Source organism: Equus quagga, chromosome 14, assembly GCF_021613505.1.
Source record: "Equus quagga isolate Etosha38 chromosome 14, UCLA_HA_Equagga_1.0, whole genome shotgun sequence".
Taxonomy (NCBI): domain Eukaryota; kingdom Metazoa; phylum Chordata; class Mammalia; order Perissodactyla; family Equidae; genus Equus; species Equus quagga.
The window spans coordinates 25493660-25514734 of NC_060280.1; the positions used below are offsets into that span (position 1 = coordinate 25493660).

Genomic DNA, 21075 nt, shown 5'->3' on the forward strand with positions numbered 1-21075 from the left:
AATTCCTCTGAAAGTAACTGAGTTTGAAAATTTGTTTTCTATCTGAACTTGTCTGAGATTCACTTACTTTTGCAAAACATCTAGACCCAAAGGATGAATGTATATTGCATTCCATAAACAGTCCTTTGGAGATGAAGTGACTCATATAGACAGAAGTTTACATAAATACATTTAACATACGCACACACAAACACATATACCCATGGAAAACAAAATGATTACACGTGATTCAAAATTCCACCGTTAGAAATCTATACCTTCAAGCTTCACTTATAAAACAAATAATAATAATTTCTTATTTTGAAATATAGAGACAAGGAGGTTCAATAAATCTCCATAGTTAAAAATGAAAGGACTTTCAGTGGGAGATTTTCTCCTACTGTACTGGAACCCTACATTCAGAAGAATAAACAACACCAATGTGGAGAGGAAACATTGGTGTAAGACCAGAAAGCATTCTTCAAAGTTTGTTTTTTATGGATCTTTAGATGTGAGGGACATTTAAAAACACAACCTAGAGTAGAGTCAAAGTTAATTTCTTTCAGTTATATCCACACTCTCAAGGTCTAAGGAAAAAAGAGAACCTACTTTGAGGTGAAAGCACAGATTACACGCTCACAAATCTGCTTTGTCCTGGCACCGTAAATAATAGGGTTGAGGGCAGGTGGGATGCCCACGTAGAGATTGGTAACAAGAATATGGACATAACCAGAAGTTTTTTGCCAAATCGGTGAGTGAGAAAAGAGAATAAGGAGGGTGTATAGGAAACACACAAAACTCCACCATGGGACTCACATCTGCTCTGAGCCTTGTGATGAGCATCCCAAGATAGGAGGCAGAAAACCGCACCAATGATGTAAGGCATAAGAGGTTACAACCACTGCCACCTCCAAAATAAGAAAAGAAGCTACAAAAAGCCCATAAATGTCATTAATTCGAATGCTGGCACAGGCCAACTGGGTCATGCCCATGTGCTCACAGTAGGAGTAGGCAATAATTCGAGCCCCACAGAAAGGCAGACAATGGGTAGGTACACAATGGGCAACATGAACAGGACTGGACTCATATAATGCCCATACCAATGGCTGATAGCACTCTGGGTGTCTGGATGGTTGTGTAGTGGAGAGGTGCACAGATAGCCACATAGCGGTCAAAGACCATTGCCAGCAGAACAGCAGACTCCATTCCTGTGAAGGTGTGTATGAGAACCATCTGGGCCTCACAGGCCCCAAAACTAATTTCACGTGCATCAAACCAGAAGATACCCAGTATTCGGGGCACTGAGGATGTGGACAGGGCCAGATCTATGGCTGATAAGATGGCTAGAAAGGAGAACACAGGGTCCCACAGAGTCCAGTCAGACCAGATGATCAACAAAATGGTAGAATTGCCCAGCAGAGCCATTAAGTAAATGGAGCGAAAAGGCAGGGAGATCCAGCCCTGGAACCCTCAAGTCCTGGGATGCCTGTACAATAAAAGGTGTCTGGGTGGAAAGTGGAAGTGTTGGTGTGGAACATCTTGCCACTGACAAGAAGAGAAGTAGTTGACCGCCTCTAGAAGGAAAAATGAGAGTTATAAACACATTCTCGAAACTCCTCTGGAAGGCTTGATTTTTATTTGTATTATTCTTATTAGAAAAGCTAATGCTAAAACTTCAGTTCAAAAGCAGATGTAGCCACTGACTGAGCACTCTTCAAGTGGAAGGAATATTAACCTTATGAAAGATCTCCCACTGAAGTTTAAGACAATAAGATCCTATACTCATTTGCCAAAAGGCCATACAAAAGATTGAATGAACTAAAAACTATCAGGGAGGGTTTCTTTTGAGATCTCAGTCTTTGAACAGAAAATACACTTTACTTAAATACATAACACAAATCACGGGACCACTGTTATAGATACCTGCACACAGAACATGACAATAAATGCAACATGGGTGAACCTAGGCATGTAGAACGATGGAAAATCCAGCAGTATTTCTTAAACAGGTTTGCTCAGAATCATGTTTTACAATGTCACATGTTCAGAAAATGACATCCAAAATGAAGAGCTATGCCTCATTAATTCTTCTGTCCATGTTTACTTATATACCCCTACAGATACACTGTTGTGATCTTTCTTTCTCTCTTTCTTTTCTTCTGTCTCTGTGGCTTTCTCTCGCTTTCTTTCTTCCTTATATATCTTTCTCATATGTCTTTCTCTCTTTCTTTTCCCCTTCTTTTTTCTTTCTTTCACAGAGAAAAAAGAAGAAGAAAGAAAGAGCTAAGAAAAAATGAGAGACAGAAGAGTAAAGGAAAGAATGAAGGAGAACAGAAAAAAGGAGAGGAAGGAAAGAGAGAAGGAAGTGTAAAGAAAAGAGGAAGGAAGGTCAGTCTCAGCTCTAATTGACTCCTGAGAAAAGTGAGAGAGAAAAGACCAAGTTTAAGAAATATTTTATTAATGACATTAAAATAGAGAGATTCTCCGGTCAGTAAATCCTTCAAGACTGAATGCAGTGTCATCTCCAGACTTATTTCTCTGCTTCGCTCTCTGTAATCAGCTTTACAAACCTGCACTTCGCCTGGGCCTCTGATGAGTTCAATTTTTAATTGTTATTATAGAGGACCAGGCTCTAATACACCATCATCCCTGAAAGTGGCGATCATCATTTATACCACAATTATAAGTTTCATCTAGAGTTAGTTAAGTTAAACTAAAGTTCTCTCAGCATGATTCAGTAAACACCCCTTTTAGTCAGGAAATCTTTGTCTAGGAGTGAGAATATATTAGCTTAATAAATGCAACTGTGGCCTGATCCTTAACTCTTAGAGAAGAGTTTCTGATCACTACCCATCTCCATCACACATTTAATAGGAAACTCATCTCCAGCAGAACTAGGACAAGAGAGCTATAGTGAATCTAATGTAAGGAATAAAGTTTTATCACCCATACTTAGGCTTCCTGGAGGCCTATCTGAAAACAAAGCCATTCAAATGCCCCGTATGAGCCAGGATAACACCTCAGAGTCTCTTGAGAACGATCTCATTATCTGCACCCGGGGTAGAGCAACTTCCATAGATGCAGACGCTCACCTCTATTCCACTCCCACACACATACATGTCGTCAACAGGAAGTAAGAGATATAAAACTGATGCTACCCAAACGTGTTTGTATGAAGTGAACAGAATGTCTTATTGGGGGAATTTTGTGTGCTGATTTTAGTAGATGTTATAACAATGCAGATTCAGGCCAATAATTACCAATATGTGTATATCTCCTTCCCACATCTGTGTCTTAACACTCACCAATAGTTTATTAATAGATCACGGCTATCAATTAAGGCAAATACTCTCATTTGTTCTCCATGCAGTGCTCGTCTTAGTGGCTTTAAATGTAAGTTAATAAAAATTGGTTTAACATAAAAATAAAATAACCCAAAGTATATATAGAGATGTGAAATATATTGATGCCAAAGAAAGGAAAGATGTATTATCGTAATATTGCAGGGTAACAAATCAAAATGTATTTTTCAATGTAATGGATAAAAAATAAAATTAAGACTTACTACTTAATCATACTAAAGTGCAAGAACTTGTTTACCAAAGATAGTGACCTAGTAGGCAAATCACTGACTGGGAGATGATATTCCCATTACATATATCAGTTAAAGCCCTTATATTAAGAACACATTAAAATAGTGTATTGAAATTACTGTAAATCTGTAAAGAAACGGCAAACAACTCAAAATAAAAATAAGAACAATAATCTTAATCTGTGTTGGAGGAAGCCATCAAGAGGATATGACTACCAGTTGACCTGTGAGCTGGACCCAGGAAATTAGAGGCTCCTCACCCACATCCTTATCCTTGGAACATACATTCTACTCACTGTTCCCACAGTTCTCAAGCACACAACCTTGAGTGAGTAAGGTATTCTTGAAACCAGCTAGACCGAATATGTGACTGCACTCAGTTAGAACCTCTACAGAAACTTTTAAGACAAGCCTGTATGTAAGTTTCCTTGCTTATTAAGCCTACCATCTACCAACCTGGAATGGTTTCCTTCTCTCTTTGGTCTCTCTTTGCCATCCATGTACAGGGGTCTGGGAAGTTCCCAAGGTTTTGAACCATCAATCTGGCTCTTTAAAGGATGAGAATATCCAATTAATATACAAAAAATTTTTCATCATTGTTACTCATCAGGAAAATATTAATTCAAACCACAGTGTGATACCCTACAACCCATCTAGTATGGCTGAAATTAAGACTGCTAATTCTAAGTATTCATAAAGATATGGAGCATCTACTAACCACTGTGGAACCTGGGAGCATTTATTAATTCTAAATATTCCCTGTGGAGCCCTAATTACTTCTAGGTAAATATACAAAAGAAATAAGTGATTATGTTCACCAAAAGAGGAGAAAGCTACTGTTGCACGTGTGGCACATTGTAGAGAGTCCTGTTAGACTACACAGGTAAATGCACTGAAATAAGCCAAATCAAATATACAATGCTTATAATATTTTCTTTTTATTTTCGTAGAATGTACTCGATTATTCTATGCCTAGAGAAATCAACTTATCCTTCCATACAGCTTGACTGTGCCCTCTTTCCTGATCACCTCTCCCCCTTCTCTCCCTTCCCACCTTCCCATATGCACTCCCAGCACTCATTATTTTCATTTGGAACGTCATAACTGTAACACTGATATGCCTCATCTACTAGGGAGAAAAATCCTGTTTTTATCATGTAGATCCTTGTGTGCACCACAGTGCCTGGCACAAGATACTGAGTAATGTTTCTTATTAAATATGCTTTGAACAAATGACTAAGTTATAGACATGAACAAAGTAAGTCATTTCAAAGAAAAAAGTGGAGTATTGTGGAGGATAAAGTCTAATTACATTTAATATTATCGTATTCAACTCAATTTTACATTCCTCAATGAGGAAGTATTTTTATGAGGTATTAGTTTATATATATTGATTAAATGGCCATGGCTCTAATTGCACAAGAGAAAAGTGTCTGTAGTTAGTTTCTCTTCTGGAAGAAAGCACTTGGGGATGGGGATCTGCCTATCAACTTAGGAAGTGAAAATAGCGAAATAGTGTGCTAAAGCCACGTTATAAAGGCACTGGAGAACCAGGAGATAAAGTTTCTCAAGATTAAGGAATTTTGAATCTGATTGTTAAACCATTGGTAACTTGTGGAAGAATTTACATGACAGAAATATATTTTCCACTTTTTAAATTCTCCCAACATTATGTGTGTGTATAACTGTACGTTTGTATGTACATATACGTATATACACGAGTGTGTGTGTGTGTGTGTGTGTGTACACTCTTACCTGCAGATGAGGAATGATATTTGTGTTGGGGCAAGCACATATTTAGGGGTGTATGTGTACATGTGTGCGCTTCAGAAAAAAATGTTGCGATGAGTAAAAAAAGAATGTGGGAAAGAGGAGATATAGAGTGGGAGGAAATAAAAGATGGGAGAGAATGGAGTAGAGAGACAGGGAACCGAGAGAATGGAAAGGAAGCAGAAAAGTGTGTCATGATTTCAAGATTGAGAGCTCCAGTATTTTGTTGGGATCTAGTTTCTAAGAAGAGATTCCAGAAATGACCAACAAATGAGAACTGGCAGGGCAATCAGGTGAGGTCCCTTTCGATTAGTAGTTCATTGTAACGTCATGTTGAGATTGATACAATTATAAAGTGCATGGGTAAAAATATTTTATACATTTTCCCTTTTCTGAAAACAAAAATTGCTAGGAAGAAAACAGAAATGTGGCTTTTGAGAATAATGCAGGAAGAAGACCAATAGAAACTTTCAAAGAATGTTGATCGAATTTTATACACATAATAAAATTCATGAGAAGAGAAGACTTAGAATGTTTCATGATATTATACCACTTTTACCTCTAGGCAATAAATTTCATTCTTATATTTCATTACATTTACATAATTTTTGTTATATAATGCCTGTCATTTCAGTCAATTCAAAAAATAAAAAATTAGTATATTTTTACATATATACTTGTAAAAATCACTAACTAAAATGTTTTCCTTGTATACTTATATACAGAAATGTCTTTAAAAATGATTGTTTTTCTGTTTCTCATTCAACTCAAAATAGTGAAATTTATCTGTCAAGTTTTATTACTACATATAATACATACTCATTTAATCATCACTCATTATTACACATTTCTCCAATATTTTACAACTGCAAATAGTGCTATGTATATGATACAAATAAGTAAGTAAATGTAATTACATGTAAATCTTTGTAACATTATACTGTAAGTTTTTGTTCATGAGGGACCATATTTATCTCATGACATTTGTATCTTTCATCCAACAAAATACCTGTCACTGAGTATGTTCTTTGAAATTATATATTTAATGAATAAATTATAATTAACAAAGAAGACATCTCTAGAAATTTCTCTAGAAATTAAATCACTTGATGCATTGGGTGTTGTGTTGACTACTAAATATTTATCCTACTTGAGATGATTAGTGTAAACCTTTGATGGTAAATACAATTACTTTATCAATAGTGTGTTTAGAAATAGTCATAAGACCTAATTCTAGACACTCAGTCATAAAAGGAAAATTTCAATGTCCCTGTTTGAGAGGAGTATTTTTAGCTCCTAAAAGGCTAGAGAGAAACTGAAACCTTTGTTACCCTGTGGGCCACTGAAACAATCAGCTTTGGATTTTACCCTTCTACTGGGCTTATTATGTGAAATAATATATTTCGTTATAGTTAAAGCAAATTTATACCTGGATTTTCTTTCATTTGCAGTCTGAGACATCCTAACCAGAATAATAACTGCAAACATATTTGACAATTATTACATAGTGTTAAAATCATTTTCCAGAAATAATCTGCAAATTTACATTGCATTTTGCATGAATAAATTAGTTGGGTTGGAAAGATGTGCTTGTGCTCCACTCACTCACTCACTCACTCACTCACTATTTTTAGAATTAAATCATTTACTTATATCTTCTCAATGCAGTATAATATCCTTTTTTTCAGCCTGTTTCTATACATTTTTTTTCTGTTGGCAATGATCACTTATCAATACATACATTTAATGTCAACCTTCTTGCATTGTTCGATGACTGATAATAAGCATATACGTTCTTTCACTCTTTTTTTGATTCATTCTGCAGACATTTATTGAATAGCTGTGTGAGTCACATTATGAGCCACTAAATGAATAAATAAAGTAATATCAAGTTATTTATGGTCTGGAGGGAGACAAGATGATAAACAGTCACTGCAAGTTATTATAACATTAAGTTGTAAGTAAGAGAACTAAGCATAAGTGCACAGTAAACAAAGAAAGTGAATATATCTCTACTTTCAAGAGTGTGATGGGAATTGTCCTAGAATTTACTGACATAGAAATTCAGTCCCATGTGAGCCAATGTTTTTCTTTTTCTGAAATAAGACTTTTATTTTAATAGTAGATTTTAAAAATTAAAATGAAAATGTCAGATAATTAGTATGGCATTAGTATTTAGTGAATGAGGAAGGGAGCAAAATGCACCGACTCTTGCAAATTAGGTATGTTTGGATTATAGAGGAGTTTATCAATGATTAGGCATACCTATACAAAGTGAAGACCAGGAAGGATGTAAAGTGTGATAGGAAAACTGAAGCTGGGAGAGATGTTAGGCATGGAGAATGTAGCAAAAGTCCAAATATTATATGCTGGTCACTAGTATATAGGCAGTAAGATTGGAAGCAGAAAGAAAAATACCTAAGAGATACCTATGAAATAAAATTAACTCCACTGCCTGACTGCAAGTGGCTGGTGATAAAGAGACTTCAGAGACAGAGTTATCACATAGTTGATGCAAGAAATTAGGCTACTGAAAGTTGGGGAGAGGAATATATGATTAGGATTCGGAGAATATGAACTAAGATGACAAAAGATTGTAGAGATAACTTACAGATGCAGGAAGATAAAAATCAATTATGTAAATAATTATTTCCAAATTAAAAAATCCTTTTTTTAAAGCCTAAGAGGTAATATGAAACATATGCATGAAAATATAAATGTAATTTGAGGTGGACTTAGGGAAAATGAGCATTTTTTTCAATTTCCCTTGAACAAGAATTTAAAGGCTATCGCAAAGTTTTTATAAAATCTCAACAATTTATTTTAATATTTATACATATATACTATTTCATAATCATTATATGTTAGTTGTGTCGCTTCAGCTTCAGAGTATTTTATGTGAGAATGATATTAAAATAAAAGCCCACATGTATCTTTGATAGAAGCACTGTTGTCAAGAGAATAAAAAGCAAAACAAAGTAACACAAATAATAATGATGATGATAATACTAATGGCTAAGAACTATTTTGTATTTACTATAAAAAACATATAGGGCACTGTACTGTCTACTTTAGAAGCTTTTATCAGTAAGTCTTCATGCTTAATCTTTGATATTAAACTTTGACCATGTTTGTAAAATAAAGAAATTGAGGCTCACTGAAACTTATATACTAACTACAGGACTAAGACTGAACCCAAGTTCTATTTAACTATTAAAATCATATGAACAAAGAGAGGACAAAGGAAACAATAACTACAAAATGAATCTAAAAACACATGAGAAAAGAAATAGAAATAAGGAGGTGAAAATGAGCAATCTCTCTAGGCTATCAGTGGTTCTTTCTTTATGTGTATATCATAATTTGGTGTATGAAAACCTAAATATATTTGTGACAAACTCTAGACAAAAATTTACAATGAAGCTTTTTGTAATACCATTCATTTTTCTCTCTTCCTTTCCATGTACTAATCAGTAATTAATTTATGATGCAATTTTGGATGTTTACTGTATTTATGATGAAATCATGAATACCATAATACACTCCTTATGATGGAAGGAAAACAACAGATTTCTGAAGGTAGACAAAAAAGATAGAGTTAGGAAACGGGAGGAGAGACAACAAAGGATGCAAAATTATAAAGAAAAATAGAAACAAGAAGACTTGGGGATGAAAATAGAGTGACAATCACCAAAAACATCCACATGCATGATAAAGGGCCTCTAGTGCCCAAAAAGTAAGGCAGACTTTGTAAACTGTACTTTAAATCTACTGATATTAGTGATTTAAAAAATCTGACAGGCCATCATTTACCAGAGGAATTAAATAACAAAGCTAAGGCTTTCACTCTCTGAACTCATTAAAATACTTACAGAAGGGAGCCAAAATAAACCTTTCTGTCAAGCACATTTGAATTTACTTAATTTATTATAACAAGATGTTTTTATGCTCAAAGTGTCATCTCACTCGGTGCTATTCCTTTCAATTCCTTATTTTTTTAATAATATTTTCTTCACAGGGTCATAGATCTGCTTGGTTCTGACTCCATATATGACAGGATTGAGCATTGGTGGCACTATGACATAAAGATTGGCCAGAAGTATGTGAATATAACGGGGGACATTTCGGCCAAAGCGATGTGTCATGAAGGAGAAGAGGGCTGGCGTATAGAATGCAAGGATTACACAAACATGAGAACCACACGTGCTGAGAGACTTGAGTCGGGCTTCACGGGAGGGAAGACGGAAAACAGCACGGAGTATCTGAACATAAGAAAGGGCAATGGCTATGATGTCAAACACTAGGATTGAAATAGCACCCAAACCATAGATGATATTGATCTTGATGCTGGCACAAGATAGGCGAGCAACACCCATGTGCTCGCAGTAGGTATGGGGAATGACATGATTCCCACAGAAGGGCAATCTCAAAATGAGAAATACGAAAGGGATAACAGAAATAAATGACCTCACTAACACACCAAGACCAATCACACAAACAACCTTGTTAGTGAGGATGGTGCTATATCAGAGTGGGTTGCAGATGGCCACATAACGGTCATAAGCCATTGACAAGAGAACTGCTGACTCCATACCAGTGAAGTTGTGGATGAAAAACATCTGGGTAATACAGCCATCAAAGACGATTTCCCTGAGGCTAAACCAGAAGATCCCAAGCATCTTAGGAATGGTAGATGTGGAGAGACCCAAGTCAATGGTGGCCAACATGGCCAGAAAATAGAACATAGGCTGGTGTAGGCTGCTCTCAGCCTGGATCACAAACAAAATAGTGAAGTTCCCAATGAGTGCAATCAGGTACACAGCACAAAAGGGAAAGCCAATCCAGATGTGGAATGTTTCCAGTCCTGGGATCCCCAGCAACAAGAAGGAGGAGGGGTGAAACTGGGTGTCATTGGGAAAAGACATCCTGCTTGCTAATTCATAAGTCCATGTTCCTTATAAATATGTGTTCGGCAGTCTGCAGGACAGCAGATATAACACTGCAGTGTTGGAAACCTAGAGAAATAAGAATGTCATATAACTGTGTACATTATTGTCCTCAATTCACACAATTAGAAATCTACTACATAAGGAATAATGTAAGGAAGTGAATTCTCAATGAGAAGGCTCTGGGGGATTAAGCAGTGGATTGCAATAAAAAATTTCTGTATAATATATTAATCTTTTTTTTAGCACTTTTCTTCTCTGTTAATTTCTCATAATTGATCTCATGCAATGATCTCATAACTGGCAGTATGCTAAATTTTGCCTTAATACCTACTTTATTAAGTACCTTCTCTCATCATTATCAATAACTTACTTTCAATTTTAACATACATGGGGCTATGCCAGTCCCTATAAATAGTGATTTATATTGGTTTCATTTGGTTAGATGCTAGCACATCGGTGTTAACATACAAGATGGGTATTGAGTTGTTATTGAACACACAGGTTATTAAAATACAATCTAAAATATTAAAAAATAATTCTAAAGGGTTAAAATTGGTCCATTTATTAATATTTATTCATTAATATTACAAATTAAAGAAGTAGATTGTAGTTAAAATAGCAGCATCAACTCTCATTTATTGAGGTACTGCCTACTACCTTCAATGCTGTCAAAACCTTGCAAATATCATCTTTAATCTTTATGAACACATACAGGAGAACATATTTAACTCTATTTTACATATAGATCTGAACCTCAAACAGTTTAGAAGACTTTCCAAATGCTTGAAATGCTTATAGTTATAGAGCCATAGAAAGAAAGTAGAGAGGAAAGAAGTAAATTAAAATGGAAAGAGAATGGAAATATGGAAAAGATAATTCATGCCTCGCTCATGCCATATATACACAGCTTCCCCTCTTCCACACACATTCACATAAACACATAATCTCTTTTAAACTCAAATCCATCTGAATAAGAGATGAGTATCTTCATTACAAACCTGAGGCAACGATAATTTTCAGAGTTAAGATACATGGAAAATATGTTGAAGGAAAGATTAGATAGGGAGCATATTCTAAACAAATGGAAAATATCATTTTCAAAGTTACCTAAACTGTTCATATATATTTTCGTGTACCTTACTTACAGCATTTGTTAAAGGAGCAATTTCAAAGCACTCAATCATTCATTACATGTAATCTTTTCATAGTAAAAAGTGTCTTTTGGTCTTTTCGTATTATGGAGGACTCCAGAGGAGCAATACTACTTATTACCACATTTTCAGTACGACAGTAAGGGTATTTTGTAGACATTGGCTTGGAGAAGCAAAGCAAGAAGAGTGTCCGTGATGAATACGTAAGGGAAGGAGCAGTACAATATGGTTGAGACACAAGGAATTTCCGGGAGGAAATGGTAAACCTTTGAAAAGAAGGGAAGCTAAGAACAGGAGATGTTACTTGTAGAGACACTCTGTGAAATGTCCATAAGAATAAAGCCTTTTTTTTTTTACTATTATTCACAACAGCCAAGATGTGTAAGCAACTCAAGTGGCCTTCTATGGATGAATAGATAAAGAAGATGAGGTATATATATATATACAATGTAATACTACTCAGCCATAAAAAAATCCAAAATCGTCCCATTTGCAACAAAATGGATGGACCTTGAGGGTATGAAGTTAAGCAAAATAAGCCAGACAGAGAAAGACAAATAATGCATGATTTCACTCATATGTGGAAGATAGCAAATACATGGATAAAGAGAACAGATCAGTGGTTACCAGAGGGGAAGTGGGCTGGGGGGTAGGCAAAAGAGATAAAGGGGCACATGTGTATGGTGATGGATAAAAATTAGACTACTAGGGGTGAACATGATGAAGTGCATTCAGAAGTTGATAAATAATGTACACTAGAATTACACAATGTTATAAACCATTATGATCTCAATAAAATTACTAAAAAGAAAAATCTATAAACTTCTTGCCAAATATTTCAAGTGAAAAAAAAGACAAGAATGAAGCTTTCTTCTGTAATGTTCTGCCCTTGTAATGGAATAGTGAATACTCTCTAAAAAAGTGTGACGTGAACAACACAAGGAGTGAAAGTAGGATTTAATTATGGAAGCAATATTTTCTGTAATTTATCAATGTAAGTGCCAAGGGAAGATTCTTTAATTAAATGAAATTTTTGTATTCCTAAATAACATCTCTGAAGATCAGGAAGGTAGGCAATAGTCTCATAAAGCTATAAAAACAATGTTTTCCCTTTTTTTTATCATCCCTATAATGCAATAGATTCTCAACAAATAAGAGAATTACTTTAGCTACTAGGTGCAGGCTCATCATCAAAGGAGAAAAATAAGCTACGTTTCTGATTTTTTGTTTTATTATTGTTCTTGTTAGAGTGAGAAATAACATTATATTCTGTTTAAAAATAAAATAATGGAGGAATTCTCTCTCTAAACTCAGCTAATTATATTTTACAATAGGGCCTTAGTGGGTGGTTAAGGAGAGAGACAGTGATATGAGTAACGAAGCAGAAACAATTGGAAGACATATACAGAAAAATGAAACTTTGTATTTGTCTGTCTTACATCATCACCATTCAGTGAACTGGCTAGATCAGAAATCTAAATGGCATCCTTCTTTCCTCTTCATATGTTAAAAAGAAAAAAATGATTCTACTTCTCCAGTATCTTTAAAATCAATACATGTATCTCCATCTTAATGCAGCTAGTTCAAACCCTCATCATCTCTTGGGTTCATCACAGCACAATAATTTGCAGTGCTTACAAGCATGAGCTCTGCAGTCAGACTAACTGCGTTGAAACCAGCTTCATGACTTACTCTCTCTGTAATAAAGAAAAGCAAACAACAAGCACTTTTCATCTATTATATAGAGATAGTAAAGATAAAAACCCTAAATATTTTGTTAGTTTTAAATTGAAAATTATTTTAAAACATTATGAACGTATCCCAAAGATACTATGCTATCCATCATTCTTTAGATATCAGGAGACTGATTTTTCTAAAATGCACAGCAAAAGGATTCAGGTTGAAATCCAAATGCTTTTATGAGTATTATATGACCCTTCCTAAATGTGATCCTATTCTTTTCCTAAGCTTCCGCCTTACTCTTTCCCTAAGATTTATCCTGCATCTCCTCTCTTCCTCTCCTATCCCTCTTCTTTCCTTCATCCATCACTGTGACCCGTGGATGCACCATGAGCTGGGAGACAGGGAAGACTCACCAGACTGAGTACCAGGATGCAATCCTGTCTCTGTTTTGTCTCAACCTGCTCTGTCTTTATGAGGGCATTGCTCTTTGCCAGGAAGGAGCTTTCAATAGAAAATCTCTTAGAGCTAGTTGTGTAAAGGATACAAGGTCTCTGAGGATTCTAGCTTCTAATCTGGCTCTGACTCAAGAAAAGAGAGCCATTAGGGAGCCCTAGCCTCTAAGGAAGTGAAGGCAGAAAAGTGCAGTTCAGATTAGCAAGATGCCAGAATAAGAGGTCCCAGTATCCCTCCCTTCACAGAAACACTGATTTAAAACAATTAATGGATGAAAATGCCTTTATGAGAGTTGCGGAATCCAGATGAGAGGTTACAGGACTCCCGTGGAGCACAGAAGACAGATTGAAAAGGATACAAAGAAAAGTTTCACTTTACCCAGATCACCTCTCCCCCCACCTGGCACTGCTCTGCTCCAAGAGAGACTCCCTCAACCCATGAGTTCTCTCATGGGGGAAAGAGAGAGCAAGCCCACCCTATATATATATATACATATGTATATATATATATATATATGTATATATATATATATATATATATAGTGTGTGTGTGTGCATTCACATTATACAATATGTATTCATACAAACACCTAGTCCATTCTTATTGTTCTCAGTAGTTTATGTTCTATGTAGTCATCTTGAACACTGAATTAGAAAATATGGAACCATTGTTCCTAGGGGAAACAGAGTTGAGTTCCTTCAAGCTTCTTGTCACACCATTTCAATGTCAATCTATCAATACATAACCTTGCTTTATGTGTGTTTCTGCATAAAGACACCTCATTAAGTACATAGTTCTTACAAATGATTAACTGCAGTCTTTAAATGATTAAAAGCCAGGAACTTTGGAGGCCACTCATGTTATATATATTCATTTCCCAATAGCCTTGTACAAGAAGCCAGTCGCATCAGTGTTGAAAACCTGGTCTTCCACACAATCGCTTTCCTGTGCACATTTCTGTTAGTCCTATCCAGTCGATTCCAACTCCTAGCAACTCTGTGTACAGCAGAGAAGAATCCTGCCTGTTCTTTTTTGCACCATCCTCTCACCTTCCTGTGCTATATCAGACAATGCTTGCGCTATTCACAGGGTTTTCATGACCAATTTTTGGGGAAGTATGTGGCCAAGTCCTTCTTCCTAGTTTGTCTGAGTTTGGAAGCTCCACTGAAACCTATCCACCATGGGTGACCCTGATGGCATTTGAACTGATGGCATAGCTTTCAGCATCACAGCAACACGCAGCCACCATAGTATGACAACCAAGACAGGGTTCCCTAACGGGGAAATGAATCTGGCCACTGCAGTGAGAGTGCCTAATCTTAACCACTAGACCACAAGGGCAATTAAAAAATGCCTAGCCATTAAAAAATGCCTAGATAGCAGGCATTTAAAAAAATTCTTCTGCAGCCTCCTGATAAGCAGAACCTGCCTCAGAGGTGAATTTGACATTTTTCATGCTTCATTGTCTTTTGAAATGTGCTAGCCAGCTAGGACGAGCAGGAAAAGAGTTTGACATGTTTCTGACCCTGAGAACATGTCTGTAAATTTCTCTGACCTCACAATAAAGCTGTCCACTATATTTTTTCATTAGTTGTCATCTCATGAATCCATAAATTTAGCCTCTTTTTCATCTTTTTGATATCCTTATCACACACTGTACGTGTTGCTAGAGTGGCTTCATTTACAGATAGGTAAATTTCCTCTTCCTTGTCTGGGTGGACCATAGTTTTAGTTCATTAACTTTTAGCTCACAACCAACAATGCTTTAACTCATACCTGAATGAAGCTTATCTAACAAAGTTATATTTTTTACCAGGCACATGGCAACCTTCTGGCACTTAGGAAAAGAAGAAAAATATTATTTTATTCTGGTGTGCTTCATAAGTAAATTTACAAATATTTATTCTAGTGCACTTCAGCGTTATGCTTGGCAGCCATTATAAATAGTGAGATCATCAAATAAAAGCACAAAAACAAAAACATGGCACTGAATAGAATGCAAAAATGACTGTTTACAATATGAGAGCTGAAACAAAAAGCCAGAGTCTCACCTTGTTCAACCTCAACTGGGAATGAGCATGTCAGGCAACTCAAATTTTTCCCAGCTCTTTGCATGTCTGCAAAGGACTGTGAAAGTGCCATGAGTTTTTATTTTGAGTTACAAATAAATTTTAAGGAGTAGGCAAATTTGCAAGTATAAAATCTCCAAATAATGGTGCTCTGCTGAATATATGTAGCTTACACAAGACTCATACTTAAGACATGCATAAATATGTCAGATGATGTATGTGTTAGTAAATAGATGAGGGGAATTCTCCAGCAACATATATGCATCACAGTGTACATTCAAAAAAAGAATTCTGTGGGTTGGTGGCCCCTGGATAGACTGTCTTTGTTTTACTCTTTTATGGGTTGAGATTAGCCTGCGACTTTCCTTAAGAACAACTTGTGCATGGGCTTCTGTGCTTAAAGTACATCAGAGGAAAGCTGATGCAGGAAAAGATGGGAGTGCAGATGTATCAGTCATCTATTCTTTGCAAATCTATGATATTCGAGCAAAGTTTCATGCTGCTCAAAGCCATAATGAATGCATTGTGTCATTTTGCATTTACAAAACCCTGTGGAGTACACATCTCATAGTGGTTAATGTAAAGACTAAAAAATTTGTAATGATACATGGGACAGATTCCAGCTCCATGAATTCGTAGTAAAATAGCTTGTAAGTATTAAAATGAATATTCTTACTTCTTTTTCATATCTGTATTATATGTATGATTGCCTACATAAAAACGTCCTTAAGAATTCAATACAATAATGCCTGACATGTAAATAACATAGTACCTAATAGACACTCCATTCATGTTGATTTATTTTATTTTTGCAAGAGATGGATAAGGATGTAGAATTTAGCCAGAAGATATTATAGGTCTTTTATTTTATTCCTCTTCAAAAGCAGATGTGAGTTTCTTATCCTTCACTCCTCTTTATTTGTGTGTCCTATAGTCAGACAAAGAGAGAAATGCTGATAGAACTCAATTTTGTTGTAAACCAATCCCTGGGCTTGTCTTAAAGATTCAATATTATAAAATAAATAAATAGTATAAATATTATAAAATAGTATTAAAAGATTTAATAATATAAGTGGAATAAATAGTATAAAACAGTATAAGTAGTATAAACTGTTAATCCATTATAGTGTTTGGGAATTAGTGTGGACTATAATAAATTTATGGAGATTTCACTAGTTGCTTTAAATTTATATTGAAATTATTTACCAGAAAAATAATAACCCCCGCTTAATTTCTCCTTTTCTCTTTTTCTTCTTTCATTCATTGGAAAAGTAAGCAAATATATAAAAAGATATAATCTCTTCCTAGCAATAATGTGAAATATAATAAAGGAGAAAGACATGTAGAAATATAAAAAACAATATGACAAGAGATTGAAGACAGGTAAGTGCACGTAGCATAGGGATACTGAAGAGAGGCATCAATGATGGTTCAAAGAAGCTAGAAAAATAATCTCAGAGGAGCTGGTATGTGAGCAGAGCCTTCAATTCTAACCAAGTTGCTGAAGGTTTTTATGTATGAAGAAATACCATGAAGAACAAAGACACAGGGTCACCATCTCCATGAACTGAGTAGGCAACCAGTTCTCTATGCAGAGAGATATGGGGAAAGATATTTCAAGTTAGAAAAATTCTTTAAGGTTTTACAAGACATGGAAGGCCACATCTCATTTGCAATTCCTTAATTTGTATGTTGCATGATGAATACCATTGTAACTCTGTATTATTTATTTACCTTAAACTATATAGGTAACACATTAATATCTAGACCACATTGGCATTGTTACAAAGTCAAACCATAGTGATACAGCTAAATTATCCTCTGAATATAGTCTTTTCATCCATCACACATTTTAGACTCCCAAGTTAAGTGTATAACCTTTTAGATTGTTTTCTGTGTTTATAAAATTCTTAGCATAAATGTGTTCATATATTATATGCAAACACACACCTGTACACAAAAATGTGTTTAATTTTTGCATGTTTCAATGTTAATGGAAAGATTATTGTTTCATTTTCAATTTGTATACATTTTATATTAGTATATAAATATATTTTATTTATCCTGAGTGTTCAGAGTACTCCATGATATAAACAAGCCACATATTTTTTAAGTTAATGTTACTTTATCGATGGACATTTTGAATGCTTCAATTGTTCTTCTATTATAAGCACCTTGACAATGAGAATCACTGTATATACTTCTAGGTTTGTTTATTTCCTAGGATGGCAAGAAGTTAAATTGATCTGTCAAAAATTTTGTTTTAGTAAGAATGGTTACTATACAGTTTTCCTCAAAAACTTGGGTCGACTTTCTCCTACCAATTGTGCATGTCGCTTTTTAACCCAAACCTCACTAATGCTTGTTATCAACAATCCCAATATTCTGTTGTTTAAATATATAATGTATGACTTGTATCATATTGATTTTAATTTTTAATTTCCCGATTGCAAGTAAGGATAACATCTATGTTAAATGGTGGGACATTTGCATTCACTTCAGTGTGAATTTTTTTCTCTACACAATCTGTCTACCCATTTTCTGTTGGAAAAATATATTTAAATTGTGTAGAGGAATAGAACAAATAGAAAGAGTGAAGGTTAAAGTGCAAGAGATATATAAGACTGTTGCTGGAACCAAAAATATAGATAAAAGGATATAAAGGTTAATTTTAGGACAAAAAAGGGAAAGTATGTAAAAATATATTAACTCCATGAGTATCGACGTAAACTTAATGGCAGAACAGGGTAAGAGGGAGAGAGGTTTGTCTGGTGACAAATGCTAATTTTCTCTCTGAAATAAGATCTCTTGTGTGTTGACAGTAAGTGCTCTGGGGGAGGGCTAATTAGGAAGAGAAAGGTTGGATTTGGAATGGTTTCTTTATCAAATTTAAGAATAGAGTGGCTTTTTAGTCAGTATTCATAATCAAATTAATCATGATATTTTCTAATGTTAGATACAGAGCAATCTTTATCTTCTCTCTTACATACACAAGTGCAAAAAGACTGTCATATCGATAAGGCAATTTATCATTACACTTAAGAATAAGGGGTCTAAAATCAGTGTGTAGGACAGAAGCAAGGTCTATCACTCACCAGCTGTTTAAACTTACAGAAGTTACTTAAATTCTCCTCATCTCAAAATGGTAATGAAATTTAAGAGTTAATACATGAAATGTTCTCAGGAAATTAACTCAATCATGGTAAGCATTTACCTATGTTAAGTATTACATTATCACATAACTTCCTATTAATCTGGTGTTCCTGTATTACTTTTCTAGTCCAATTCCTACTTCAAAGGACACTGATTTAAGGGTAATATTTCCTGATCACAAAGACTCCATAACCTATAAGTAACTATAATAGTGGGTAAAGTCAAATAAGTGTCACAAGAACAGTATGAATTGTGTTTCTGAAAAGGAAAAATAAACTTTCTAATAGGAGAGCAGCATCAACTTTTAAAGTGTTGCTCTACTATTATTAAGAAATGGAACAAGTGCAGTCAGTAAATCGCAGTATGTGGTGGGGGTAGGGATAAATCAATACACGAGAAGTGTGGAGAGAAAAGGAAAGATTACGAAGGAAAGCTTGGATGAAGTAGACTGCCTATGGAGTGAACTTAATCCACAGAGCAAATCAAAAAGTTGTTTTGACTAATTGAATATGTGTAAGAAAGTGAATGAAGCTCAGAATACAGTTTGTCATCATATTGTAATTCTTGCCTGCTGAGGTCAAGAGTAAACACAAATTCTGGGGCCACCAGAGAGTAATGATCAATGCAACAAGCTGTTCATTTCCTGACACATTGTCATCAGACCCACTTCTGTCACCATCCTGAATGTGCCCCACGTTGGTGTGAATGAACCTCCTTCTCATCCTTTCACAAAAATTGACACATCTTTCCAAATTTTGGTATTTCAATTTCAAAGTCACACACTGTAATTCAGCATGTACCCAAACTATTATAACTAAAATCTAAAAAGTGGAAAATAAAAAAAGAATAAATTTTCTATTCAAAATATTCTATCATCCCTCTCATTTCACCATGTAAAATCTTACGACTGTGCTATTCTTGCTAATTCATCCAAAACAATGACTCTCATACATTTTTCCACTTTCAATTGCCATTAATTTCTTCTCAGTGGAAGATTTTGAATTTTCGTATATTTAATTCTGATTTTTGTACCTAGATATTTTCCCTCGCTTAGCACATATAGATCAGCCACATTGAAAATTGCAACTCTGAAATAATATCTGACGCTCAGTCAGATGATGAAATAATCTCTCTAACTATTTACAGACATTGTAATTATTCCGTGAACTGCAATTCCCCGCACTTTGGCTTACTCCACTTATCAGAGGTTTCAAAATTTATTAGTTCTTACTTGTTTGTTTTAGATAAAAATCCATGAAAAGAAAGATAAAACATCTGATGCTGGTTATGTTAGCATAGAATAAGACAACTGTCCATCCAGCAACTTTCATTCTCATTGACATTCCTGGGTTGGAGGCTGCCTACATCTGGATGCCAATTCCTTTTTGTATGGTCTACCTTTTGGCCTTACTGGGGAACTGCTCTCTCCCCTTTAACATCAAGACAGACTCCAACCTCCATGAACCAATGTACCTTTTCCTCTGCATGCTGGCTATGGCTGATCTCATTGTGTGTACTACAGCTGTGCCCAACATCTCACCTCATCTGGTTCCATGATGGAGAGATTCCCTTTGAAGCCTGCCTCACCCAAGTGTTCCATGTAGCCATTTGTAATTCATCAAGACATTCAGCTATTCTGGCATATTCTGTAATTGGGGGATGGGTCTAGCTATTGTACTCCGGAGCACAGCACTTCTCAGTCCTCACCCCTTCCTGCTATGTTGGCTTTCTTACTGCAGAATCAATATTATTTCCTACACCTACTGTGAGTTCATGGCCCTCATCAAGATTGCCTGTGCTGAGACAAGAATCCACAGAGCCTAAAGCCTCATTGATGTCTTCTTCATGGGAGGAGTGCCCTTAATATTGATCATTTATTCTTATGTCCTTATACTCCACACTGTCTTCTATCTCCCATCCAAGGATGCCTGACTCAAGACCTTGGGCACCTGTGGCTCCAATGTCTGTGTGATCTTAGTGTCCTATGTTCCAGGCTTCTGTTTCCTCACCCACAATTTTGAGCACTGTGTGGCTCCCCATGTCCAAATATTTGTGGCAAACACCTATATTCTGCTCCCAGCCATGGTGAACTCTATCATCTATGGAATAAGAACCAAGAAGATACAGGACAGATTCCTTAAATTTTTCATTTTTCAAAGCCTCTGAACTAAATCCTTTTTGGTGGTAAGCAATATCTGAAAAAATGTTGTATTATCTATTTTTGAGTGTGTGGTTTCTTCAAGATCCTTTTTCACTTGTCTGAAGTCTAAAGTTTC

At 35.4% G+C, this 21075-nt stretch overlaps 1 protein-coding gene and 2 pseudogenes across 1 annotated transcript; 1 reads left to right on the top strand and 2 right to left on the bottom strand.

Moving 5' to 3' along the window:
* Positions 1–584: 584 nt before the first annotated feature.
* On the bottom strand, positions 585–1517 carry LOC124251792 (olfactory receptor 52J3-like; annotated as a pseudogene).
* Positions 1518–9330: 7813 nt separating this feature from the next.
* On the bottom strand, positions 9331–10266 carry LOC124225219 (olfactory receptor 52E2-like). Its single transcript, XM_046637727.1, is given in 1 exon segment — positions 9331–10266. A coding segment is annotated over 1 exon segment (936 nt).
* A 4596-nt stretch (positions 10267–14862) lies between these two features.
* Positions 14863–20965, top strand: LOC124225518 (olfactory receptor 52D1-like; annotated as a pseudogene).
* The last annotated feature ends 110 nt before the right edge of the window (positions 20966–21075 follow it).